A 26,861-nucleotide genomic window follows, 5' to 3' on the forward strand; every position below is an offset into this window, starting at 1 on the left:
CTTCCAGGCGTTACATCGTATGAGGGTTTGAGGGAGTAAAGGAGCGAACAATAACGTTCTATAGTTTGTTTTTTTTCACGAGCGCTTTTGCTCATTGATGCTTGCGCTTTCAGGCGTTACATCGCATGAGGGTTTGAATGAGTAATAGGGCGAACAATAGCGTTTCATAGTTTGTTTTTTTCACGAGCGCTTTTGCTCATTGATGCTTGCGCTTCCAGTCGTTACATCGCATGAGGGTTTGAGGGAGTAAAGGAGCGAACAATAACGTTCCATAGTTTGTTTTTTTCACGAGCGCTTTTGCTCATTGATGCTTGCGCTTCCAGGCGTTACATCGCATGAGGGTTTGAATGAGTAAAATAGGGAACAATAACGTTCCATAGTTTGTTTTTTTCACGAGCGCTTTTGCTCATTGATGCTTGCGCTTCCAGGCGTTACATCGCATGAGGGTTTGAGGGAGCAAAAGGGCGAACAATAGCGTTACTTAGTTTGTTTTTTTCACGGGCGCTTTTGCTCATTGATGCTTGCGCTTCCAGGCGTTACATCGCATGAGGGTTTGAATGAGTAAAATAGGGAACAATAACGTTCCATAGTTTGTTTTTTTCACGAGCGCTTTTGCTCATTGATGCTTGCGCTTCCAGGCGTTACATCGCATGAGGGTTTGAGGGAGCAAAAGGGCGAACAATAGCGTTACTTAGTTTGTTTTTTTCACGGGCGCTTTTGCTCATTGATGCTTGCGCTTCCAGGCGTTACATCGCATGAGGGTTTGAATGAGTAAAATAGGGAACAATAGCGTTTCATAGTTTGTTTTTTTCACGAGCGCTTTTGCTCATTGATGCTTGCGCTTCCAGGCGTTACATCGCATGAGGGTTTGAGGGAGTAAAGGAGCGAACAATAACGTTCCATAGTTTGTTTTTTTCACGAGCGCTTTTGCTCATTGATGCTTGCGCTTCCAGGCGTTACATCGCATGAGGGTTTGAATGAGTAAAATAGGGAACAATAACGTTCCATAGTTTGTTTTTTTCACGAGTGCTTTTGCTCATTGATGCTTGCGCTTCCAGGCGTTACATCGCATGAGGGTTTGAGGGAGTAAAGGAGCGAACAATAACGTTCCATAGTTTGTTTTTTTCACGAGCGCTTTTGCTCATTGATGCTTGCGCTTCCAGGCGTTACATCGCATGAGGGTTTGAATGAGTAAAATAGGGAACAATAACGTTGCATAGTTTGTTTTTTTCACGAGCGCTTTTGCTCATTGATGCTTGCGCTTCCAGGCGTTACATCGCATGAGGGTTTGAGGGAGCAAAAGGGCGAACAATAGCGTTACTTAGTTTGTTTTTTTCACGGGCGCTTTTGCTCATTGATGCTTGCGCTTCCAGGCGTTACATCGCATGAGGGTTTGAATGAGTAAAATAGGGAACAATAACGTTCCATAGTTTGTTTTTCTCACGAGTGCTTTTGCTCATTGATGCTTGCGCTTCCAGTCGTTACATCGCATGAGGGTTTGAGGGAGTAAAGGAGCGAACAATAACGTTCCATAGTTTGTTTTTTTCACGAGCGCTTTTGCTCATTGATGCTTGCGCTTCCAGGCGTTACATCGCATGAGGGTTTGAATGAGTAAAATAGGGAACAATAGCGTTTCATAGTTTGTTTTTTTCACGAGCGCTTTTGCTCATTGATGCTTGCGCTTCCAGGCGTTACATCGCATGAGGGTTTGAATGAGTAAAATAGGGAACAATAACGTTCCATAGTTTGTTTTTTTCACGAGCGCTTTTGCTCATTGATGCTTGCGCTTCCAGTCGTTACATTGCATGAGGGTTTGAGGGAGTAAAGGAGCGAACAATAACGTTCCATAGTTTGTTTTTTTCACGAGCGCTTTTGCTCATTGATGCTTGCGCTTCCAGGCGTTACATCGCATGAGGGTTTGAATGAGTAAAATAAGGAACAATAACGTTCCATAGTTTGTTTTTTTCACGAGTGCTTTTGCTCATTAATGCTTGCGCTTCCAGTCGTTACATCGCATGAGGGTTTGAGGGAGTAAAGGAGCGAACAATAACGTTCCATAGTTTGTTTTTTTCACGAGCGCTTTTGCTCATTGATGCTTGCGCTTCCAGGCGTTACATCGCATGAGGGTTTGAATGAGTAAAAGGGCGAACAATAGCGTTACTTAGTTTGTTTTTTTTTCACGAGCGCTTTTGCTCATTGATGCTTGCGCTTCCAGGCGTTACATCGCATGAGGGTTTGAATGAGTAAAATAGGGAACAATAACGTTCCATAGTTTGTTTTTTTTTCACGAGTGCTTTTGCTCATTAATGCTTGCGCTTCCAGTCGTTACATCGCATGAGGGTTTGAGGGAGTAAAGGAGCGAACAATAACGTTCCATAGTTTGTTTTTTCACGAGCGCTTTTGCTCATTGATGCTTGCGCTTCCAGGCGTTACATCGCATGAGGGTTTGAATGAGTAAAATAGGGAACAATAGCGTTTCATAGTTTGTTTTTTTCACGAGCGCTTTTGCTCATTGATGCTTGCGCTTCCAGGCGTTACATCGCATGAGGGTTTGAATGAGTAAAATAGGGAACAATAACGTTCCATAGTTTGTTTTTTTCACGAGCGCTTTTGCTCATTGATGCTTGCGCTTCCAGGCGTTACATCGCATGAGGGTTTGAATGAGTAAAAGGGCGAACAATAGCGTTACTTAGTTTGTTTTTTTTCACGAGCGCTTTTGCTCATTGATGCTTGCGCTTCCAGGCGTTACATCGCATGAGGGTTTGAATGAGTAAAAGAGCGAATAGCGTTCCATAGTTTGTTTTTTTTTTCACGAGCGCTTTTGCTCATGGATGCTTGCGCTTCCACAGATGCCTAGATGCACAGACGCACGTACGCACACACATACAGAGAGAGACAGAGGCACAGGAGCACTAAAGCACAGAGGCACAGTAGCGTAGACGCACGAGAGGCACAGAGATACAGGAGCACAGTTGCATAGAGGCACAGAGAACAGGAGCACCGATGCATAGAGGCACAGTTTCACAGAGGTATCGGGTGCACTGGATTGTACACTGGTATAGTAAAACTGATGCATAGATGTACAGCGGCACTGATCGACTGATGTCCACAGATAGCAGAGAGGCACTGATCGACTGATGCACGGATGCCGAGCCACCGATGCACTGAGGCACAGATACACACATGCACAGAGGCACAGTAGCGTAGACGCACGAGAGGCACAGAGATACAGGAGCACAGTTGCATAGAGGCACAGAGAACAGGAGCACCGATGCATAGAGGCACAGTTTCACAGAGGTATCGGGTGCACTGGATTGTACACTGGTATAGTAAAACTGATGCATAGATGTACAGCGGCACTGATCGACTGATGTCCACAGATAGCAGAGAGGCACTGATCGACTGATGCACGGATGCCGAGCCACCGATGCACTGAGGCACAGATACACACATGCACAGAGGCACAGTAGCGTAGACGCACGAGAGGCACAGAGATACAGGAGCACAGTTGCATAGAGGCACAGAGAACAGGAGCACCGATGCATAGAGGCACAGTTTCACAGAGGTATCGGGTGCACTGGATTGTACACTGGTATAGTAAAACTGATGCATAGATGTACAGCGGCACTGATCGACTGATGTCCACAGATAGCAGAGAGGCACTGATCGACTGATGCACGGATGCCGAGCCACCGATGCACTGAGGCACAGATACACACATGCACAGAGGCACAGTAGCGTAGACGCACGAGAGGCACAGAGATACAGGAGCACAGTTGCATAGAGGCACAGAGAACAGGAGCACCGATGCATAGAGGCACAGTTTCACAGAGGTATCGGGTGCACTGGATTGTACACTGGTATAGTAAAACTGATGCATAGATGTACAGCGGCACTGATCGACTGATGTCCACAGATAGCAGAGAGGCACTGATCGACTGATGCACGGATGCCGAGCCACCGATGCACTGAGGCACAGATACACAGAGGCACAGAGGGATAGACGCACGCACGCACGCACACACATACAAACAGAAGGACAAAGCGAGATACAGATAGAGAGACACAGACACAGACGCATACACGCACGCAGGCATAATAATTTTTTGTTCTTTAAAGGGTTGGATCCGACGCCTCCTGAAGGCTACTATAGGCTCTCCTCCCCAACTCCTACTCAATACGTCCGCGACGTACAGAACGGTAACTTGTCGTCTAAATATCCAAGCTTGGGTATACGGGGAAACCCACCCCCTTGGGCGGATGGACGATAAGGCTGAATTGAGAGGGGGATTAGACTGGTACTAGCAAGTAGTTCATCCCTGAGCGTCTGTTCTCCAGGTTAGGAGCGGCGCGAACCAGCGTCTGTTACCCATGTCAGGGGCGGCTGTACATTTTGTCTTGGCATCCTACGAGACGTAAAACAGCTAGGATGCATTGTTTCACCGACGACGAGCTAGCTGAGCTGTATGGTTAGCCAGATATCCTGAGATATGGAGAGACAATGAGAGACAGAGAGAGACAAAGAGAGGCATAGAGAGACAGACTGTGACAGAGAGAGACAAAGAGAGGCAGAGTGCAATTGATCAATTTTTAAAATCAATTATAATTGAAGAGAGACAACAGCTATTAATGACAAATTACAACAACAACAAACAAATTAATGTTCAGAAAGGATCAACGAGAATCTAACATCATAACTAGTAGGGTATGGACCCCGAAAAGATGTAGATGGCAATGCAAAAGGTATTCAAAGGGACGTAACAACTATACGTTTATTTTATGGAATTGGTGAAGAATTATTACTTGCAGTGATTTGAAGTCGAAATACATCATATTAACTGACTCAAATATACTGAAAAATATCACAAATTTTAACAGTTATTTTTTTATAGAAAGATTGTTTAGATATTGATTCCGAAGGCTGACTAGAAATGAACATATATAATGGATATTTTCAAAACAGGCGCTTCTTTCGTGCGCGGCACTAAAACGTAAGATCTTTTCACACCAATTTCAATTTCACCAACGCGCACGTGGCCATGCTCGACCATCTTGGCCGTATGGGACACGTTTTCCGACATCTTGTTACGCACCAGCACGAACAAAAGTCTCCGTCATCAGAACGACGATGCGCTGATCTTGTTCGCATTCTCCAGATCCCACTTTGTCGGAATTACGCCCATAACGTATAGCTTCTTCAGCAGCAACGCATTCATTTCCGTCCGAAACGAAAATAGTATTTGCTATACAAGCCACCTCACCTCATAACATAAGCCAACGGATTTTTTACACAGTTCAGAGACCAACGTGGGTTCCGGAAATTTTGAAATGCCGAGATTTATCCATTCTAAACGAATAACGTTTGAATACTGATAGGCATCCTTGAAATTATGTCTGGTTAAAATAAAAACGTAGGAACTTTATTACTCTAATCAATTTAACTACTGATTTCTTCGATTTGCAAGTCACATGATTTTATTTACTAGTTGAATAAATATAAACAAGACACCGTTGAGCTAACCTATTTGTTTAAACATGTCTTAAACAAGTTGTTATAAACCATTTGAAATAATCACATCTCTTTGATAAACACATTTCCCTGCGATCCAAGTTGATTTAACTTTCAGATCCTCATCAAGTAGCACAAAATCGGCATCTGCTCCATACTCCAAAGTTCCCTTTTGATTCTCGATGCCTAAACAACGAGCAGGATGAAGCGAAGCAGCTTCTAATGCGTATTCAATAGAGCAACCTAAGATAGAGGAAAGAACATTGTCTTTATAAAGCTGAAATAATTGTTAGCATACATCCTTACTAGAAGCTTTTTTGAAGAAACGAATGCATTCATCCATTGGTGCAATGCTACCGCAAAGTGTGTCCGTACCGGCAACGTATGCTCGTCCAGCACGAATTTCAATTTCCATTTGACCAATACGATGACGGCCCTCAGCCAATCCCATAGCCGATATCGCGTCCGTCACCAAGATCAACCCATGGGGATGGGTTTTATAAGCAATGCGCAGAGCAGCCAGATGCGTATGAACACCGTCCGAGATTATACCGAAGTAGACAAGTGCATCCTTCGGGATGATATCGGTAGTTAGTAGCCCAACTAGACCTGGATCATGATGGTGGAACTGAGCGGACAATTTGTTTTTTACTTTTATCCCAGCTATTGCCCACTGTGCATAGATAGGTGATTGGAATATCAGGATTTTTCTTTCATAGATTTTTGTATACAAAATCACCTCTTTTTCTCGATTTTTCATGTACAGTTTATAATATTTGCATACGATTTGGGGAAAAATCAGAAGATGTATGAAAAATTTAAAATTTTTGAAAATTTCGTTTTCTTCAAATAATGTTCTTCGTGTGTTGCTAATAGCTGTAATTCATAGTGTAATGTAATTTCTAATCATATCAGCTATACTCTCTGTGTTAAAAATCCATGCAAATTGTTTGACAAGTATAATGAAATTTGTTTTGTATATTTTCCAATGCATTTTTAAAGTATATTCTTAAATTTCTCTTCAATTGTTTTCATAATTATTTTATACATTGTATAATTTTAATAATAACCAAACACTGGTTGGTGTTTTTTTTATAAAACCGGCAATTGTCATTCCATAGTGCTGCGCTCATCGTAATTTCAAGAATCATGCATGAACCTGTTATAACACTCATAAATCGTAATCATTTTCCGTTTTCCTTGCAGCCATAGAAATACTATTGGTGGAAGTGGAAAATAAGGAGCATCTCCACGCTTGGATTCCAAAATGCCCAAGATTACTACTTACCGCAATGTGGATTCTATTGAACAAAATGTAATGGAAATGTACGGCTGCTTAACACCAAAGCACAGTGGCCACTCCCATGCAAGCACCAGGATTAAAGTCAAGCGCCATTATTTACCACAAAATTTGATTGAAAAGTACAATTTGATTTTACTGCAAACGATATATGATCAGTTTTTGATAATTTATGCCCTTTTTCATATTAAAAATCCTTAAATAAGTTTTTTCATGTATTCTAACGCCTGTATGTATGCAATTGCGAAACGTTTCGTTATATTTAAACTAACTGATCGGATAAATTATATTATTTTTCACGAATGCAAAGTCACAAAATAATTTAATTAATATAGTAGTAAGAAAAAAATAGTGTAACATGTCATTTGAAAAAAATTCAAACATTCGTTTTTCTATTTAAAAACAAATCTAAAAAATTTCAATTAAATATCTCCTTTTGCTATGAAATAATAGTGTTATTGTAAATACAGTCCCGTTCAAAACTGTTTACATTTTAAACTTTCATCGAGACAGCTCGCCGTGTCCGACGATGTCCGATAGCGTAGGTCAACGACTCTGGAAAACACAAATTGGTCGCTCATTCTTCTAGCTTGGTCCGAATGGTGGACACGCGCCATAAGAGTAAAGCGTGCGAGCGTCTTGAGCGTACTGATAGTTACCGGCGTCAGCTACAAATGTCAATGAGACGCACTGTCAGCATGATGGAATGACAATTGCCGGTTTCGTAAAAAAAAAACACCAACCAGTGATTGCTTACTCATCACAATCGTTCTTAACATTTCTCTAGCGCCATATACTATCCGAAGTACTCCTTCAGTAGTGTTGTGAAGCTTTTTGTGACACAGTTTTCTGTTCTGCCTACTTTGGGTCTACGCTAGTGTAGCAACATTGTTGAGAAAGTGGAAAAGATCGACGTTTATAAAATATGTCTGATAAAGCGCAGTATGTTCTGCCTAATACGCAGCCGATCGTGGAGCTTGAATGTGCTAGCGCATTCAATAATCTGACCGAGAAGGAGAAACAATATGCTCATTTTTTTAGCAAGGTAAGAATCGTGTCAAAGTAGATGTTACTGTTGGTTAACATGCTATTTCACATTGTTGTTTTACAGGCCTCGTGGGTTGGTGGATTGATAGCCCTGGTGCAATCGAGTCCAGAATCGCCACTTATTTTTTCGTTATTACATCGGATTTTTTTAGCCGAAACCGTAGACAATTTGAAACAAGCTGCCCTTGCTTCTGGGATATCAGTAGATGAATTTACCGTAAGTATTTGCCAAATTAAGAAGAAACTGCAGTTATCTTATCTGCTCAGTTTACCTGTCTGGAGCAGTTGTAAATACTAACAGCCGTTGTCGGATTTGTTTTATTTGTTGCTGAATCTAGGCATTTCTTGTGTACGCTTGTGGCTTTCTGGCAAATGCTGGTAACTACAAGGGCATGGGTGATAGCAAGATCGTGCCAAATATTGACGAGGAGAAGCTCGAACTTATCATCAAATGCTCAGCCGCCTACAAGGCAGATACGGAGCTGATTGAATCGCTTTGGAAGCGCATTAAGGTGCCTATTTTTCTATTGACGGATCGCACGAAAACACTGGGCCTGTGTGATGTCGGGGTAACTACTTATTTCTCGAGCAATGTTACTCATGATGATACTGAATTGATCAGCAAATGGATGAAAAAGCATAAGTTTGAGGCATATATTTGCCGTACATTCAAAACGGTTCAGAATGGAAAAACGGTTTACGATATTAAGCTCGCTTCGAGCGAAGATGGCGAAAAAAAGGGCCTTACTCAAGATCCAGAAGAATTTGAAGGATGCATTTTTAAAATTACGCGAGGCGATTACAAGGAGCTGATGCAAATGGTGGCTGACTGGTTGGAGGAAGCGAAGAAGCATTGTGCTAACGACAATCAAAAGAATATGATTGAAGAATACGTCAAGAGCTTCCGCGAAGGTAGCCTAGATGCTCACAAGTCCGGTTCTAGATACTGGATCAAGGACAAGGGACCAGTAATTGAAACCTACATTGGTTTTATCGAAACATACCGTGATCCGGTGGGACAGCGAGGAGAATTCGAGGGTTTCGTAGCTATGGTAAACAAGGAAATGTCAGCTAAATTTGGTACTCTGGTTTCGAATGCCGAAAACTTTATCAAACTGTTGCCCTGGGGTGAAGACTATGAAAAAGATTTCTATTTAAAACCGGATTTCACTTCGCTGGATATACTAACATTTGCCGGATCGGGTATACCATGTGGTATCAACATTCCGAATTGTAAGTATTAAAATACTGAGGAGAAATATATTATAAATAAAAATGTCATCAATTATCGTATTTTCCATTTGCAGACGACGAAATTCGTCAAGATGAAGGATTTAAGAATGTAGCCCTTGGCAACGTGCTTGCCAATACAAACAAAACGGATTCGATACCTTTCTTGTCTGAGGAAGATCAGGCTCTGATGAAGAAGTACAAGGGAGCTGCCTTCGCTGTTCAAGTGGGTCTCCACGAACTTCTCGGTCATGGGAGCGGAAAGCTTTTGCGTTTGTCCGAAGCAGGCGAATATAACTTCGACATAAAAAAGTTGAAAAACCCGCTAACTGGGGAACCTGTTGATTGCTGGTACGAAACCGGCGAAACTTACGATTCGAAGTTTAAATCGCTTGGCTCTTCGTACGAAGAATGCCGCGCCGAAGCTGTTGGGCTCTATCTGAGTCTGGATCGTGAAATCTTGAAAATTTTTGGCCACACGGATGAACAAGAAATCCAAAACATTATCTATGTCAACTGGCTGCTTCTTGTTTGGGGTGGTGTCGGTGTGTCTTTAGAGCTGTACAATCCGACGCTAAAGACATGGCTGCAGGCGCACTATCAAGCTCGGTTCGTTATCATGAAGGTGCTTTTGGAAGCAGGAGAAGGATTGGTTATCGTAGAAGAAACAGAGAAGGACCAAAATCTATTGTTGAAGTTCGATCGCAGCAAAATTGAGACGGTAGGAAAAGAAGCAATTCGACAGTTTTTACTGAAATTGCAGTTCTACAAATCTACCGGCAACGTTACGGCAGCAACTGAGATGTATAATCACTACTCAGAGGTCTCGGAAGAAGGCTCCCATCCATGGGCTAAGTGGCGCAATATTGTGCTGCTGCACAAAAAACCAAGAATGATTTTCCTTTTGGGTAACACAATGTTAGATGCAGATACCGGCAAGATGGTACTCAAGACGTATGAAGCCAATTTTGAAGGCTACATTCAATCGTGGACGGAACGCTTCCCTGACGTTAAAGTCGACGAGGTGCTAGAGCGCATTTACGAGGCCGATAAACATTATTTTGAGGGACTGTATTAGCCACATATGTTAAGCTACATGATTAACATTAAGATACGATGGCCTCACTTGAATAAAAAAACACATGAATTTGTTATGTAAATGTATTAGAAATGGTATTATTTTAGTGTTGTAGGTAAAAAAATTACCTTAGTATATACTACCAAACTTGATTGAGTTATTAGCGTCTTAGCTAACTTCGTCCGAGTGCTGAACTATTCAATATTATGGCATATTATGTTAGGTCAATTTGGAATGTTTTCATCTGGGTATTTTTCTTGTAAGCGGCTGATTTAAATAACTTAGATCAAGAATAAATTACTAGCACAAGTTTAAAATATTGAATAAATAAATAGTGATGATTTTTGATACATGGATTGGGCATCCTTTGGAAAGGCAGTTTTTTCTCAAGCTGACCGTGGTTAAGGTTTTCAAATTATTACGCTAGAGAAGGTTCTCTTTGTTTTGAAGATGTTAGCCGAGTCGTTTGACTCGCTGATCGCAAAAACATTTTGTTCGTTTTTTTGTCACTCTCTTTTACGTTCTTTAGCTTAATCACATAGTTTTCAGAGTGCCCTTCAGGGCGTTTTGGATTGCCGAAAACATAAGTAGATAAACTTTCATGCGGATAATCCGTATTCAAAATGTTAACAGGATGTAAGTTAAGCAGCTTGAGGTATTCCAGAATGTGTTGATTTTGTTCTCTAATTTCTTCAAGTGCATGTATAGGAAAATGTTTAAACCTATAAGCTTGATAAAAAAGAGCAATTAAGGAACAAGCCAAACTTAATTGTCGCATAAACCACCGATAGTAGTCAAGAGAGATTGTATCGCTTACAATTTTATGCTTATATAGAAATAACTCGACACACATGCACAGTAAAAAAACTACCAAGAGCAGGCCTCTTGCACTGGCAGTTCGTTTAATAGATGTTAATATCAAGAGAAAAGTAAGATACGAAAAGTAAAATATTAATCCATCCACAAATGCATAACGACCAACAATCCAGCGATGCAACTGATGGAACTCGTGAAATAGCTCCTCTAGCACTAGCGAATGTTGTACGGTGGATTGTTTCAGATCGTAGGTTAGTGTTTCAAGCGACGATTTAGATCCTTCCAGTGTAAGTGACAAATTTCGACCGAGGATCAACAGTTCTGCTTGAATATTGTATTGCTCGTGTAACTTCTGCAAAAGCACATTCTGCAGACCGTACACCGTTTCTAACTGCTCGGTAGCTGCTTGGGAAAACGTGAACAATCGATTTATCATTTTTTCCGTCTCGTGATGCCATGCAAGATTTTGTAGAAAATAACACATGCTTTGTGCTTGCGTGAAGAACTCGGTATAGACGGCAAAATTTCGGTCAGACATTTCGCTCATGCAAAGCCGTTTCAGAGCTTCAGTTCTTTCGGAATGGCACTCGAGCGTTGTTCCTTGGCCCGACATTATCATGAAACAGTTGGTGAAACGAAGAGCAATATCAATATGTACCGAATCTGAGAGTAGCCTGCAACCGTCCTGCAAGAAATCCAGCGCCTCCATCCAACATGCTCCATACTGGGGAAGAATGGTTTTTTCCTTTAAAGACTGATAAAAAAGGTGATAGTTATTTACCCAACTTTTACTGTATTCGATTATGAGTTTTACTAACCTGAAGATGTTTTTTACCCTTTTCTTCGAAAGACGCCAGAGAATTTTTGCTAAAATGCAGCTTGGTGTTTGCGGTGCAACATACCACACAAATAATAAATACACCAAATAAAATCAGTTTTGTATGCATTTTGTAATAACTGTTGCAAACATGTGCTGATGATCACATCTGCGATAGCAAAAATGTAGTTAATTATCACAGTATGACAATGATGATCATTCTACAGTGATATCATGACCGTCGGTCGAAGACTGCGATTAAGGACGTTCTGCTGTAATTGTCTGCGAATAAGGACGTTCTACGTTCAGTGCGCTTAGCCAAGTAAAATGCAAGGAAACCGTTACGCTGGTGCCGCCCCAGGCATATGCGGTAGATGACGTTTCGAGTGTCATTGAGATGCATTTGGCTGCGTTCTGCTAACGTCCCATCTTTTTACTGATTCAATGATGATAAACAACCAGTCCGATAATTCAAGAAAATTGACCAGATTCACATGTGTGTGCATGTTGCACTTCTTTATTTATATTGGTAAAAAATAACGCCAACTATTACGCTAGTTACACTTTTTATTATATTCAACAAAAGTATCATCAAAAATCGTTAATATCGATGGGTTGCGGGGTCAATTCTGTGCATCGATGTAATTAATGTTTGACAACCATTTGTAAAGCATCAAATTGATCATTCCTACGCTTTAAATACTGAGACACGTGGCCTAGAGTGCTGCTCTTTCAAATTGTATGCAAAAGTATAGTAAAATGCAAATTTTACTTCGAGTTTCGTCTCAGCTACTCCCATAAACCACTCGAGAAACTCCAGTAAAGCTTCCCCAAAATACGTTGTTGTATTTATTGCATTTATGAACTTCCTATAAGCCTTTTTAGAGGAATACTGAGATTTGATCAGATATCCATGAGGAACACTTGAGTTCCCAAAATAAACACTAAAACTTTTTTTTGTACTTAACTTAAAATCCCGAAAATAAGCCACAAAAATCTAGGGTTCCCATAAGAATTTCCATTGATTAATTCCAGTAGTCCTTTGAAATCGAAGACTTTGTATACATTCTACACTATGCCTCGGCAGTTTTTGGTAACTTCCAATAAACTTCCTAAAAGTTTTGGAACAGGTTTTGCTTGTTATTCCCGGATAGTTGTCTCAAAGTGTGGGATGTGTTCAGGGACATACAGAGAGGTTCTCGAAAGATTTCCAGGGATTTCACGGGAATTTTCTGTAAATTTTTTTAGATTTTCTGTAACCTAAACATTAAATCATTGTGGGGATATTTTGAATTAAAAATAAACCAATTAAATATATAACAAATAAATTTACATTGATGTTCAAATGACCTTCTTTACTAAATACCGTTTTATTATCGAAGATTATAATGTTTGTTTATTTAAAAATACAAAAAATTAATTCAAATCGTGTTAATGTTCGCAGGATAGCCCACTGTTTTCAATCACTCTCAGGTACCCGTATTCTGACAGTTCCTCGCCAGGGCTGCTGCATTGCCCATGTAGCTATTTGAGTTTGTTGCCTACGACGGCAATGCGGGGCTGAGAATAACGCCGTCACACGTAGAAGAACCAGCACAACCCGAGACTCGCAGCCGAGGGCGTAGTGTATTGTGAGCATCAACATCGCAGCAAAGCTCGTCCCAGCTTTATTTAACGTGTTTTCACCGTAGTGCCGGTCAACAGTGAGCAATTTAAGAAAGAAACCCGTGAAGTTACCATGTCGTCTTTCGCGCTTCGATTGGCCCCCCGGTGGCTAGCCGGCAAATCCTCCCGCCAACTTCTAGCCGGGGCGCAGAAAAACACTTTCTTCACCTACTCGAACCAAATATCCCAGCCGCTGGAACGCGAGCCGAAGTACACGACGGCGGAGGAAGCGGTTAAAGTCATCAAATCAGGTAAATCAGTATGTCACGGTGGAAGAGTCGAAAACACGACGGAAGAAGAGGTCAAAAGCAAATCAGTTCGTGACAAACTCGTTTAGCAGACTGGGGAGGGGGGAGGGGGGGATGCGTTCCGCAATTGACGGTGATGAGACGTTAGGGACGTAGGCAACCGAAGGCCAACCCACATTCGTTCGCGAACTGCGTCGGATCCGTATGAATTAATCGGGCGCCGTTACGCAACGCCGTGTTTATTTCGCCTGCTATGATTTCGAAGCCGTGCGTACGAATGACGTACTACCACGATATTACTGCCACCTACCTATACCAATGCCATCGACCTCCCCGCGGCGAGAGTTTCCCAAATTTATCAACATCATTTTCACTTTCATCCATCAACAGTTTATGCCTATCGGACTTGGCCGAATTTCGGTGGTGTCAATGACCATTGTTGATGTAGATTCTCCTCGAGATTTGTGTGTAATGCATGTGTAAGCCTTGTCCTTCGTATCACCATTTCAAATTATTATCAGCAGTCGAAGGCCGTCGTCGAGATGTTGTACTCTTTCCTTTATACAAATCCGTGCTCTTTTTAGTACGCGGAAACAGAGTCCAATGTTGGTGTTCGTCCTCCGGCAGTTATAGCACCAACATCGCTTGGAGTGCGATTAGCAATGAATTTGGACTTTGGTCGAACCTCGCTGCGCGTGTTTGTTTCCTGTAGCCAAGGGAGATGATGCGTTTGTATAGCTTGCTGTGATGTTGACACATCTTCCCGGACTTTTCTGCTAGTTTCGAAGAAATCGTTAGTACAATCCTTTATATGCTTCGACGACAAATGCAATGTCTTCAATGCAGCCTTTTACGCGTCGCAATTATCACGCACGCTATACGTAAAACTCAATTCGCACACTCGGGTAGCGCAGAATAGCATGCAAATCGCGTTAAGTGCCGCCAGGCCAGGCGCTAACTCGAGCATAATTCACGTGGGGGACTCTAATTGCAGGACAATTCAATTGACACCCACGTACAGGAGAGTTATTTATCAGAGAGGCGCCTGTTTGCTTACCCTTATCCAAACCAATTCGCACACCGGAAGCGGCTCCGGAATACGAAAAACTGCCAGATGGTGCCTGATGCATGTAGAAAAGATAAAAGCGCCGCAATCCTGCGTCCCACGAAGGTCAATGTAACGAGAATATGAGCCAGGAGTAGGTTTAAAATTAAAAAAAAATCACACCTACACATTGCATAAACATGTGGGAGGAGACTATTATGGGTCAAATGTGATCGGGAATGCTTCCTTGCCCTTGACGCACAGTGGTGTCGCGACCCCAGTTTTGGATGGGCCAGGAATAGAACCAAAGAACGTGATTGCTTTTCCTCCCCTTATCTTTTTTTGTTGTTGCTTCGGTATGTTACCAATCCGGTTTCAAGGTTTGGTTCGAGACGCGAACGTGAGAGAACCCGTCTAGCAAATCGTGCCATGTGAATAAGGTGTACTAAAAAAAGAATAATATCGAAACCAGTTTTCGTTTCCAAGTTGCATTTGCTCAAACGGAGATAGTAAAACAGTATAGCGAACGAAATACGAAGCATCGAAATTATCACATCAAACATTCAACGGTCCAATTGTCCCTGCTTGAAGTTCATCTACGTCAATCCGTAAATTTTACTATTTGATCACTCGTTAGTGTGCCCATTTCGGTCGCGATCCAAGGGCTGCAATCATTACGATATCTCCCGTTGACTAGTTGACCCACTCACGGCCTTTCTGGTCATCAAATGGAGCCTTCTCATTTTAATTCAACCAGCGGTCACATGCAATGCAATCCGCATCGTTTCATTACGAGTTGCATTTGTTTGGGAAAAGGCATACGAATGCGTTTGTATTGCTGCACGCACACACGATCCGTTCATCCGCTTGACCATGCGCTACTCCCATTGCTTTCCTGCTTCTCCGAAGAATTTTGTTTAATTATTCAACGACAATGTCTTCGGGTCTCAGTTGGCATGGGTAGAAAATCAGTCTCTTATGCTAGTTTTGATCCAAACCGGCGGTCCGAAAGCATCACAAACTCCAGAGAGAGGTCACTTTCAGACGTGCGATAAACTGATCCGACGATAGAATGCCAAGTCAGAATATTTTCATGCTTGTCACAAACTGGCTACGTGAAGTTGTTTTAGCTCCATCACGGTAGATTAACGAGCGTAATGCCATAGCAAAATGATAGCTAACAGTGGTTTCCAGCAAAACTCATGCTTAGTAGGCTATATTACTCGATACACACGGGGAGAGACATGTACTGCGTATAATGGACGGGAAACAGAAATTCACTCCGACGTTCGCAACCTAACCTATTCCAATTCTATTCTGCTCAGCTGGTAGTCCTTGGGAGGTACTAATTGGTAACATCAGCGGAACAAACGGTACAACATAAGTTTGTTCCTCGTTTTGAAGCCCAATGGCGTTGTAGATTCATGGCCAAGGGTACGAAAAATCAACCGTGCGATGTGCCTGAAGTACGGTGGGGCGAAATTTCGTTTGACGCTCTGTAGAGTGTGCTGATTTTAATCAAATTTCGGATCCATCCATAAACGAACACAGATAGACGGTGGCCGGGAATGTTTACAGCCTTGTCTCGCGGAGCAATCAGGAAAAGATAAGATAGAGTTTATCGTAGCCAAACACCATTATGGTCTATTACTCTGTTTGGTGATGTGGGTATTTGTGCAGAAACGAAGGATTCGCTCGGATTTGTTATCCAATTTTGTGGAATCTTAAAGTAAGCCATTGTTAATCGCAATTTTCAAATAAAACTCCTCTTTTGCTTTTACTTTTTAGGTGATGTCGTGTTCGCGCAAGGTGCCGCAGCGACCCCGGTCCACCTGCTCGATGCGATGACGAAGCATGGCATGGACAATAACCTACGCGACATCACGGTAACTCACATGCACACTGAGGGACCAGCATCCTACTGCAAGCCTGAATGCAAAGACGTGTTCCGTTCAAAGTCACTCTTCATGGGTGGCAACGTACGGACGGCCGTAGCCGATGGCCGGGGTGACGCTGTGCCGATCTTCCTGCACGAGATTCCGCTTCTGTTCCGCCGCAAGCTCATCCAGCCGGACGTTGCCATCGTGTCCGTATCACCTCCAGACAGTCACGGTTACTGCACGCTGGGTACGAGCGTCGATTGTGTTCGTGCCGCACTCGAGAACTCGAAGGTGATCATAGCGCAGGTGAACAAGCAAATGCCGCGTACGTTCGGTGACAGCATCATCCATCAGTCGCACTTTGATTATGCGGTCAACGTTGACATTCCGCTGCCCGAGCACGGAGGACACGCGATGTCGGACGTCGAAACCAAGATCGGTAAGCTGATTGCGGAGAACTTGGTTGAGGATGGTGCCACGCTGCAGATGGGCATCGGTAACATCCCGGACGCGGTGTTGAATGCGCTGCATAACCACAAGGACCTCGGTATCCACTCGGAGATGTTTGCGGGCGGTGTAGTCGACCTGGTGCGGAAGGGTTGTGTGACGAATGATAAGAAGTCGTACCACCGGGGCCGCATCGTTGGTTCGTTCCTGATCGGAACCAAGAAGCTGTACGATTTTGTCGACAATAATCCCTTCATCGGTAAGAATCGGGCACGCGTGGCCAACCGCGTTGACAGCGGGCTGTTCATCTGTTGCGAACTAATCCGCTTGCTTTTGAACAGAAATGCTGGAGATCAACTACGTCAACAATGTGGGCATCATCGCGCGGAACCCTAAGATGACGGCCATCAACTCGGCCATCGAAGTCGACCTGACCGGGCAGGTGTGTGCGGATTCGATCGGTACGCGTATGTACTCCGGTTTCGGTGGGCAGGTTGACTTTATTCGCGGTGCCGCCGAGGGCTACGACGGCAAGGGCAAGCCGATTATCGCGCTGCCCTCTGTCACGAATAAGGGACAGAGCAAGATTTCGCCAATCCTCAAGCCGGGTAGGTGATAGATTGTGGCATACTGCCAAACTTCGGATTGAGAGATCACAGCTAATTGCGTGTTCGTATTTGCAGGCGCCGGTGTGGTGACGTCACGAGCCCATGTCCACTATGTCGTCACCGAGTACGGTATTGCCAACCTGTTCGGACGCAGCTTGCGTCAGCGTGCGTACGGATTGATCCAAATCGCGCACCCGGATCATCGCGAAGCCCTCGAGAAGGCTGCCTTCGAGCGACTAAAAACGATGCCCTCACCGAACTAAACGGAACGGCATACACACACGCACATGGCACCCTTCCCCGTGCTACGATCCGCAAATATCAATCGGTTTTAGGGACGCGAGTAAAAGTAACAGCGAACACGAAAGGGTCAAAGGGAGAGATATTTATCATCGACGGTGTAACCGAGAATTCAAAAGCAATGTATGCAGCTTAGTCACTATTGGAACACGACCTACACTATATCGTTTCATGGGAAGGCTAATGATTTGCCCAATCCCTATCTGTTGGAGCTAATGGGGAGTTGCGTTTTAATCTGTTTTTTTTTTTATATTCCGTTCTGATAATTATAATTATGTTTGTGTACGTACTGTTTCGTGATGATTTTGGCACTCTAGCATTTGAATCCCACAAAGTGGAGAATTTTGCTGGGTTAATCGAAGAAAAAAAATCCCATTCGCAAAGCTAAGCAAAATTACCAAATAAAGCAATTTAATTTTAACCAAAAAAAAGCCTGTCCTCTGGCAATATTTTTCAACATGTCTCGGTTCACCACCGAGCAATCGGAAGGACTGGTGCACATTGCAAAATTGGGTTGAAAGCTTGCGTGCGTCAGGAGAATCGATCACACCACAATGCCTAGAATGCAACAAAGAAAACTGCCAGTGGAGATCGTCGATGGCGGGTACAAAGTTACTCACGAATAGACCGCTAATAGGATCGTGTTAATCGTTACGTGAAGAGTCACTAACGTCGCTAGCTAATCAATTGGTCCTTCTAGAGGAAGGTAGGCAAAAGCAAAAAAAAGTAGGACTGTTTAATGTTCCACTAATTCAGTAGTTTCACAAAATCTGCCGTCGATGCGATGGAATAGAAAATTAGGATTAATTAGGACACAGCATCTTTGCATTATACCAGACGTTAACGCGGATTAGCACACACTAAAGCAAGCGGAGCAAACAAAGTGTTGATATTAGGTTGACTAAGGGCGAGTAAGTAAGATACAGTCCACAATCAACATCAACATACAACAAACTATCTCATTCAATAGCACGCGGGTGTGCAAGCCTACTAAATAAATGCGGCATAATAAACGGCTGTATTTTTGAGCAAAATCCAATCACTCAGTCCTTTGAAGTAGAAGCAAAAATCAATAAACAAATCGTGATCAAATGTTGAGCCAGTCGAGACCTCACAATTTAATTTCAAATAAAGCTACCATTACTGCGATAGCTTGGCGTTTCTCACTTCGTAAAAACATCCAAAGCACCCTGAAGGTATGCTATTCGCATAACACAACGAATGTATCTGTAACGTAGTTTCCATTTAAAATATAATTATGTGTGTAAACATGGAAAAGTGAAGCCAACAGCTATTAATTTTACGTAGTTTGTCCATTTATTATGTCATTTATCTTTTGACGATGAATTTGAATCCGCATTCTACAAAGGTTCTCTTCTAACCCGCACATCCATGGCATCTCAGTATTTTTGTGTTGTTCCAGAGCAAAGGAAATTGTTCTCGTTTTGTTTTGGCTTTTTTTCATAAAATTATTTACCCCTTATGTATGGCTGAACGTTTTCCATCCCTTCGGTGTTAGCCGTGCAGTGCATGGACATCTCAGCTGAAGAATCTACAATAGTATCCCGAATTTCCTTCACCTTCAGCCTCGTTACATTGGCCATTCGGTTACGCATGAATCCTTTCCTTTTTCCCTATTAGGATTTAGTGGCAAATATTTAGTTCACTCTGTAATGGCTCATTATGTGCAAGGCAAGCTGATGTAGTACTACATCGGTTCGCTTTACTGCTTTTTCAAATACCTGTTGCGGGTCATGTGCATGAGTAAAAACAAAAAAGAAACGAAATGCTCTCTGTTACCGGTTGAGAATATTCCTTCCAAGTTTATCTTTTTCCACATTTTAGTATTAATTCTTACAATGCTGACGATTTGTCTTTCGTTTTAGTAAGCCCTCACACGTCCTCGGACTCGTTATTATTGCGTAAACAGTGTCAGTGATACGGATAATTTCTTGTTGAGAGAAATAATATTGGGGGCTAATGCTTCATGCGCGTCCCTTATAGCGGATGGTATAAGGTGTATCTTTTAATTCCCTATCATTCTAGTACGCAAAAATTTCGATTGAAAAAGAGGAAGTGCAGTTTCACCCTAAAGCCCTTCGAGCCATGCGTGCGGAACAATTCGGCTCGCTATCTTCAAGCTGGGACTGTGTGCTGCCGATACTGGGTTGCGGCTTTTGGTGGTAGAAGGGGTGATGATGGTGGATTGTGAGGATTTTTGTTTGTTTGTAATACATATTATTAAATTGTGTTGAGGAATGACACGTTGTGGTGGCCTATGCTTTTACTTCTACTCCTACTAGCTTAGCCGAAGACACGAAACGCGCCGTTTATTTCCTCTTTCGGTTTTTGTCGTTGCCGGCGGGACCACCGGGACCGGCAGCTGGCTTGCCCTTGGAGTTGTTGGTCAGTTTTTGCTTCTTCCTCTGTGACGCTCCGTCCTCGTCCTCATCCTCATCCTCGTCAGGTTCCTCCTCGTCTAGTACTTCTTCCTCCATCTCGGCCATGTCCTCGAATTCGTCAACCACTGACTCGAGCAGATGCAGCCCCAGGATGTGTACTGGACCCTTACCCTCGAGCAACGTGAATGTAACCGGTGCGTCCGAAAATTCCAAATCGATTCGGCAGTGTCGCGTTTCGCCCACTTTCAGGACGGCGATTGGAATGCGGAGCGTGTCACGAATCGTCATGGTTTCCACCTGAACCACATTAAACTCGTCCGCTGCAGCCTCATGGCCAAGGACGCACTGTTTGATGACCAGCTTGTGTCGTCGCGGGTAGCTCTCCGGCTTGTTATCCGGGTCCCAAGTAACTGTTTTGGTTCCCTCCTTCAGAGTTGCTCCTACAAATAAAAACAAACGAAACGAAAATAAGAAAAGTTACCAATTTTTAAGTATACACGCTTGTTAATAACGACATATGTTAAATGCAATTTTTTATTCGTTTGTAAGCACAAATTTCAGACGCATACGATATGTCACACAGCTTTGATGAGAGGCATTCGCAACATAGTAGACGCCGCCATTTCGTTAAAATATCTAACCCTTCATAACGCGATACCGCTCCGAATGAACCTAACGCAGAGCGAAAAGTGGAGCAGGATGAGGTAAACAAAAACGAAAACCGTAGACTATATAAATGTACATCACACCTACAGAAGGGACAGAAACATTTGTAGGTTGCAGTAAAACTTAACAAAAAGAGGCGCTAAATAAAAGACATAGCACGAGAGTATTTGCGTAATGGTAGCTGTGAGTGGCGACATGGGCGCAATAACAAAAAAATCGAAGCAAATAGTGATTAAATTGACGCTACATGATGGACAAAAAAATATTAACCTCACATTGCCAGAGTATTACTGGCAAATTTTACCATCGGGGAATAGCACGCAATAAGCTGGTTTGTGCAGAGAACGTTTTTCAGATCTACCGGCATATTCAATCATATACGCCGGCCGCTTGGAGCTGCCATCTATTACCGAAAAGCAAAGCCTCGCGTGAGCGGATTTTCTCAATCGAAGATGTCGAGAGTACACGAATCAAGCGAACGACGGGGGAGGAAGGCGGTGATGGATGCCGGTAAAACGCGCACGATGCCGAAAAGTTCTAAACTAACGACGCCATAATCAGCTGAACGCACTGTCGCGCACGAAAAAATTAAATATCAAATCCTCAATCCTGCTTGGTTTAAGGACTACGGAAAGCGCCAAGCGAAGGCATCATGATAAAACACTATGCACGCGCGCGGCGACGGCGACCATTGCCGCCGTTGCTCATTCGCGGCAAAACGCGTGTGGTATCTGCGGTGCGGTTGGCGGCATATTCCGCCGCCCACTGTTCATTGCGAAAATCACTCGAAATTCCTTCCCCGCCGGTGGAAGGAGTAACGCAAATGAAAGGATAATTTCTCTACTCACCATAAAAGTACTCATCAGCCATTTTTGTGCACGGTTAGTTGGACTTTTTCAGATTTTCTTCAGCGAGGCTAATGGATGCACGACACCTTCTCACGACGTTAGAGCAGCCAGAAAGAAGAACAAGTAAAAGAATGATCGTACATCCGTTTTTCAACTTGGCGTTAGCTGTCAAATTTCGGCTCCATTTGAAAGGTAATTAAACATGCTTGGTTCAGCAACTATGGTGTTTTGACATTTGGGGTAGGCACATCTAGGGCAAAAAATGGCAAATACAAATGCATTTTTACACAATTTTTTATTGTTACATAAATTCTACAGGTTTTTTTAACTAACCAAAAAATTTCAAAACCCAAAGGATGTTATAGTACTGATAGAAGATCATAAACATTAGAGACATTGAGCAGATTTAAAAAAAACTTATATCAATCATATATGGAACAGGTCCTTGAATTTTGACTGATCTTGTTCGCTTACCAATTTTGTTTCGAACGACTGGTGTTTCATATTTTTATTGATTTTCAAAAGAATCGTAATTTAAAAACTTTTAACTCTTAATGTGCAAAGAAAGATAGCCAAAGTCTAGTGTAATGTATCAACCTTGGTACAAATTGTAGTGTAGCATAAATGAACGCACAAAGTTTCGCCATTTTTGAGAACACGATGACATTTTTCTCAGCTCGCGAGCAATTGTTTATGTTTTCGATTGCAGCTTGCCCTGTATTCTACTATCTTAGGTTTTAAATTTTACAAACCTGTTGAAAACTAACGTATTTTTGTTCACGTATTGTGTAAAATGCTAAAAAGCAGCTTAAACAGTTCAAATGAAACGTAAAAAAAATGATATTTGTTCTATAATATGCTAGGCTAATAGATCTAACGTTGTGATAATCAGACGGTCCATATATTGTTTGATAATGGCTACTTGTGCAGTATGTTCCTGCCGTAACAATCGAAGAAAAGTGAAAAAATATGGGCTGGATATCGTATTTCATGAATTTCCAAAACACTCGCATCTTCGACATGCATGGCAGGAGTTTTGCGATAGAGGCGAAAACTGGTCGCCTACAAACTGTTCCGTTATTTGTTCGTCCCATTTCCGACAAGAGGACTATCAACTACAGAAATCACCATTGATAAGGATCAATAACCTGCGGATACTGACTCCAACTGGTGCTTTGAGTCTTGTATTTTGTTTGAAATTCTGTTTTTAATGAAACCGTTTCCAATTATAGCAATTCCTTCGTTGGTGAAAAGTCCGATTATAAAGAAAGACGTACGAAGGAAGCAAGACCAAGAAAGAAAACTCGAACGTATTAAACAAATGTACGGCGAAAACGCGGGATGTTCAGATGATCCAGAAGCCGACACTCCAGAAGCAGATGATGATCCACCTTGTTCTATAGACGACACAGGTAGTCAGCAAACTATGATAAATTTCGTCGATGTAAATGATCCGCTTTGTTTGGAGCAATGCGCATCGTGTGAAAAGAAAAACATGAAAATAGAGGAGTTGGAAAATGAAATTATTATGCTTAGAAGAGAGCTAGAGGAATCTAAAAAAATGACAAAAACTAACAACAGCCTCAAAAACTACATTGACACAGCTATTCAAGAGGCAATGGTTTTGAAGAGGAAAAATGGATACCTCAAAATAACGTAGGTTATGTCAAACAATAGAATGAACGAGTTTCAGTTGCCTGTGCAGAAATGAATATCCTGTGAAAAGAGGAGCTTAAAGTCCAATACATTTTATATCTAAATGAAGCATTGAGTTAGCGTTGCATTCGTCTGGATTTCTTTTGAAAAAGCTTCAAATTAGTCTAACCTTTATCTCATTGGATAGCAATAAATGAATCTTTCGATGGCTAATGTTTTGTCTTAAAAAAATTGTTTTTTTGTTCAGCTGTGATTTTATTCGGGTCTACTCTTGAATCAATTTTATTGCAACTCAAAATTAAAATGTGATGTGCTTTACAAGATAGTAAAAAAATTTCTCAAAATGAAATACAGTAACTTTCAGGCAATAATTTTTACATTCGGTCAAATTAGTTGCGTGTGTGCCGTTCACATAGTTTTATTGTTTTCGTTACCATTACACCTAACGTTACACTTATTCACTATCGCAAAAAAGGACATTCGACATTACAAACACTTACTATTTCGTTCGAGCGTTGAATGTGGATCACGCGTCTCTTGCAGGATTTAAAAAACTTCAATCAGCTCTGTTGGGTAAGTAAACAAAACTGTGGATACATTTCTCAACCACGAATCGCATGGAACGAATGGTCCGCAAACTTATATCACACATTGTCTAGACGTTTATCGTAATCGACAGTGCCCTAAACGTAGGAAACAAAATAAAACAAAACACGAGACTAACCCGGTGACGATTGGTCTTGGAATCTTACATACGAACCATGGTATAGCGTGCTACGGCAACACGGAACATTTAACTCCACACTGAGCTGGTGGTTGACAAATGATGTTAAATAAATATAAACCCATGCATAACGCTTTTGAAGTTTTTTCGCCACTGTGGTGCGACTTGGGTTTCGTCTGTTGCCTGGGTTCGTACAATCTAAGCCTAAATACCTAATACTATTTCTTGGCCTTCGGTACCGTTTTTGGTAACATCCGTTAACATGAACCATCGTTGTGACTTATAAGGTACAACAAAGACAAAAAAAAACAAGTGAACAGATCGAACGATTAGCTATATAGCTTAGGTAACATTCTAAAACGAAAAAGAAACGTGTACATAACTTTGGTTTGGTCGTTCTCCGATCCAACCATGCGCGGGTTGTGCTACACGTGGTCAAACCGGCACAAGGAGAGGGCGATGGGAGATGGTTGCTTGGTTGCTCTACGATTTCCACCGGTTGCTAGGATACTTCTTGTAACGACGATTCGTTGTTTCACACAGTCCTCGTTGTAAGCCGCGCCTTGTACGGCGCTCCGTGGACAGCAAGGAATGTGCGTATGCAGCGCGGGGTGTCATAGAGACATGTTCCGCCCCATTACCGTCCCACCAGCGTCATGTTGAAGCACAGCTGGTGATCCCGCTGGTCACCCCAGCCACCGTTGCCCTTGCGTAGTTTTGTCTTCTTGATAACGCTCGTCTGAGTGAGCGATATCGAGCGAGGAAACAGCTGCTGAGAACCACGAGCCACCTTAAGGACTTGCTGCACCTTTGAGATCACCTGGTTCGACTCGCAGTTGCTTTTCTTGTGATGGACCCCACTAAAAGCAAGAAGAAGGAGAGCAGTATGATGAGAAGGTGGTCTCACCCGAGAAATGTCCCCTGCGCCAGACCTACCATTCACCGATGTGGAAAACCCGTGGTCCTTTCACAACCATCACGTGCAGCTTCTGCTTCAGACACTGTTGCGACACGTGCTGCAGTGACCAATCCCAGTTGTAGTCGTCGTACTCGCAAAAGTGCCGCCCGCAACGGACTATGTCGTACCAGGTGGTGCGGTTGAACGCCATACCCATGTTGTGCTTGCTGCTGATCCAGGGAGTCACCTCAACCTGCGATGTAAATGAGCGCAAGGCGTAAGTACGGTGTTTCTAAATGTGACCGTTGCGTGCGAAGGTTCTTCAATTGGTTTAATGGATATGGTAGCGCCGGAGCGTTACGCCATGTTTTGCAAACGTTCAAGCGGGTTTTGCTTCGCTAACGCAACTATGCTCTATGCTATGGATGCAAGGCGGGGCAAGGAGCATACGGTGCTAAAATCGAGTTTTGGTTGTTTACGAACTAGTTAAATAAAGCAATAAAAATACTGGTTTTGTCACTAATCAAACAAATTATCAAAGCACACGTGAGAGAAACACGGTTTAGAGTCGTCAAAAAGCTAGTTTTTAAATATAAATCAAGATGTGTTGTGAAAGCTTTTTCATTGCTTAAGCTACCATTTACTATGGATGCAACAGTACATTCATTTCCGAGTATAGAAAAGAAAGTATTATAAAAAAATATTCAAAGGAAAATTATTGCAAAATTCACCGTTATTTTTATCATTGCCTTAACCCTTATCCTTTTCGAAATACGGCCAGGCCGCTCTGAAATAAATAACAATAACAGTAACCTTCATCCTTTTTCATGCTTATTTTAAATTTGTCGCAACTGTATATCTTCTAATTGTTCTTATATGAGTCGTATAAATAAAATTAGTAGAAAAATGTTGAAATGGAAAATACGAACACTTGTGTAAATATATTAACTTGGTCCTTGTAATCAGTAGGTAGCAATCTGTGACTGATAAGGTATAAGCAGTTTTTCATTCCTACAATTTGGCTTTTAAATTGATACTTGTGGTAGTACTCGATGTACCTACTGTACTTAATTAACCAATAAAACATTCGAAGTTGGTTTTTAAAATTAATGCTTGAATTTGATCAGCGTGACAACCTTACGTAATACGTGAGAAACGTTATTAGTTGATTATGTATATTCAAACTGCAAGTTTTCAGTTAACAATGAGGCAAAAGTGCTATTCAAAACGATTTTCTCAACGAATTTCAAACCACCAACAATGCTAGCAAAGATCTACGCAAGAATGGAAGGAATAGGAAGCATGAACAACATAGTGAGGTGGGTGTTGTATGGAGAACTAAGGACAGGAGAACATTGGGATGCAGTTGTGTAGAAAGCATGCGAATTTCGAGTGAATGTGCTGTGCAATGTGATGGTGGTGCTCGATGAAAAACTAATTACACCGACTCTACACACAGAATGGAATGGATGCTGAGTGTTGGGGCGTTTTCTACGAGTAGTTTGCCAAATACACACAATTATTACACACCACGCGATAACGCAACGAATGGTGAAGAGAGAATACGCATTAGATGCACTCAATAGGAATGACCATGATTACAGCAGTTGTTGTTGTTGGTTGGTGAGATTAAGCAACACAAAACGGTTGCACTAGCGATACGATCGCTCTAATAAA

At 42.2% G+C, this 26,861-nt stretch overlaps 6 protein-coding genes across 7 annotated transcripts in view; 3 read left to right on the forward strand and 3 right to left on the reverse strand.

Moving 5' to 3' along the window:
- The first annotated feature begins 7,734 nt into the window (after positions 1-7,734).
- Positions 7,735-10,452, forward strand: LOC128730628 (dipeptidyl peptidase 3). The gene is made up of 4 exons (XM_053823705.1): positions 7,735-7,854; positions 7,921-8,073; positions 8,195-9,089; positions 9,164-10,452. Exons 1-4 carry the CDS (start codon positions 7,735-7,737, stop codon positions 10,162-10,164), a joined length of 2,169 nt encoding a protein of 722 aa, XP_053679680.1. The 3' UTR covers positions 10,165-10,452.
- Positions 10,333-12,190, reverse strand: LOC128721588 (uncharacterized). The gene is made up of 3 exons (XM_053815359.1): positions 12,143-12,190; positions 11,036-11,725; positions 10,333-10,353 (listed from the first exon to the last, which is right to left on the reverse strand). Exons 1-3 carry the CDS (start codon positions 12,188-12,190, stop codon positions 10,333-10,335), a joined length of 759 nt encoding a protein of 252 aa, XP_053671334.1.
- Positions 12,191-13,384: 1,194 nt separating this feature from the next.
- Positions 13,385-19,249, forward strand: LOC128721753 (4-hydroxybutyrate coenzyme A transferase). 2 transcript variants are annotated; one of them, XM_053815537.1, is made up of 5 exons: positions 13,385-13,428; positions 13,489-13,713; positions 16,544-17,341; positions 17,424-17,690; positions 17,766-19,249. In XM_053815537.1, exons 2-5 carry the CDS (start codon positions 13,536-13,538, stop codon positions 17,951-17,953), a joined length of 1,431 nt encoding a protein of 476 aa, XP_053671512.1. In that variant the 5' UTR covers positions 13,385-13,428; positions 13,489-13,535; the 3' UTR covers positions 17,954-19,249. The 2 variants fall into 2 exon arrangements, with proteins under 2 accessions (XP_053671512.1, XP_053671513.1); XM_053815538.1 differs by lacking the exons at positions 13,385-13,428; positions 13,489-13,713 and adding an exon at positions 16,444-16,484 and having other exon boundaries at positions 17,766-19,247.
- Positions 19,250-19,306: 57 nt separating this feature from the next.
- On the reverse strand, positions 19,307-22,013 carry LOC128721837 (nucleoplasmin-like protein). The gene is made up of 2 exons (XM_053815634.1): positions 21,907-22,013; positions 19,307-20,832 (listed from the first exon to the last, which is right to left on the reverse strand). Exons 1-2 carry the CDS (start codon positions 21,926-21,928, stop codon positions 20,321-20,323), a joined length of 534 nt encoding a protein of 177 aa, XP_053671609.1. The 5' UTR covers positions 21,929-22,013; the 3' UTR covers positions 19,307-20,320.
- Positions 22,014-22,682: 669 nt separating this feature from the next.
- LOC128720265 (THAP domain-containing protein 5-like) lies at positions 22,683-23,786 on the forward strand. The gene is made up of 2 exons (XM_053813926.1): positions 22,683-23,076; positions 23,139-23,786. Exons 1-2 carry the CDS (start codon positions 22,821-22,823, stop codon positions 23,564-23,566), a joined length of 684 nt encoding a protein of 227 aa, XP_053669901.1. The 5' UTR covers positions 22,683-22,820; the 3' UTR covers positions 23,567-23,786.
- A 91-nt stretch (positions 23,787-23,877) lies between these two features.
- The window catches only part of LOC128721060 (alpha-1,6-mannosyl-glycoprotein 2-beta-N-acetylglucosaminyltransferase), a 40,602-nt gene continuing 37,618 nt past the window's right edge, over positions 23,878-26,861 (reverse strand). The window contains exons 12-13 of the mRNA XM_053814769.1: positions 25,223-25,437; positions 23,878-25,146 (exon numbers count right to left, since the gene is read on the reverse strand). Coding sequence (XP_053670744.1) covers positions 24,924-25,146; positions 25,223-25,437 — 438 coding nt within the window. The 3' untranslated portion in view covers positions 23,878-24,923. The remainder of the gene's footprint in view (positions 25,147-25,222; positions 25,438-26,861) is intronic.

This window comes from Anopheles nili, chromosome 2 (assembly GCF_943737925.1).
Source record: "Anopheles nili chromosome 2, idAnoNiliSN_F5_01, whole genome shotgun sequence".
NCBI classification, from domain to species: Eukaryota; Metazoa; Arthropoda; class Insecta; order Diptera; family Culicidae; genus Anopheles; species Anopheles nili.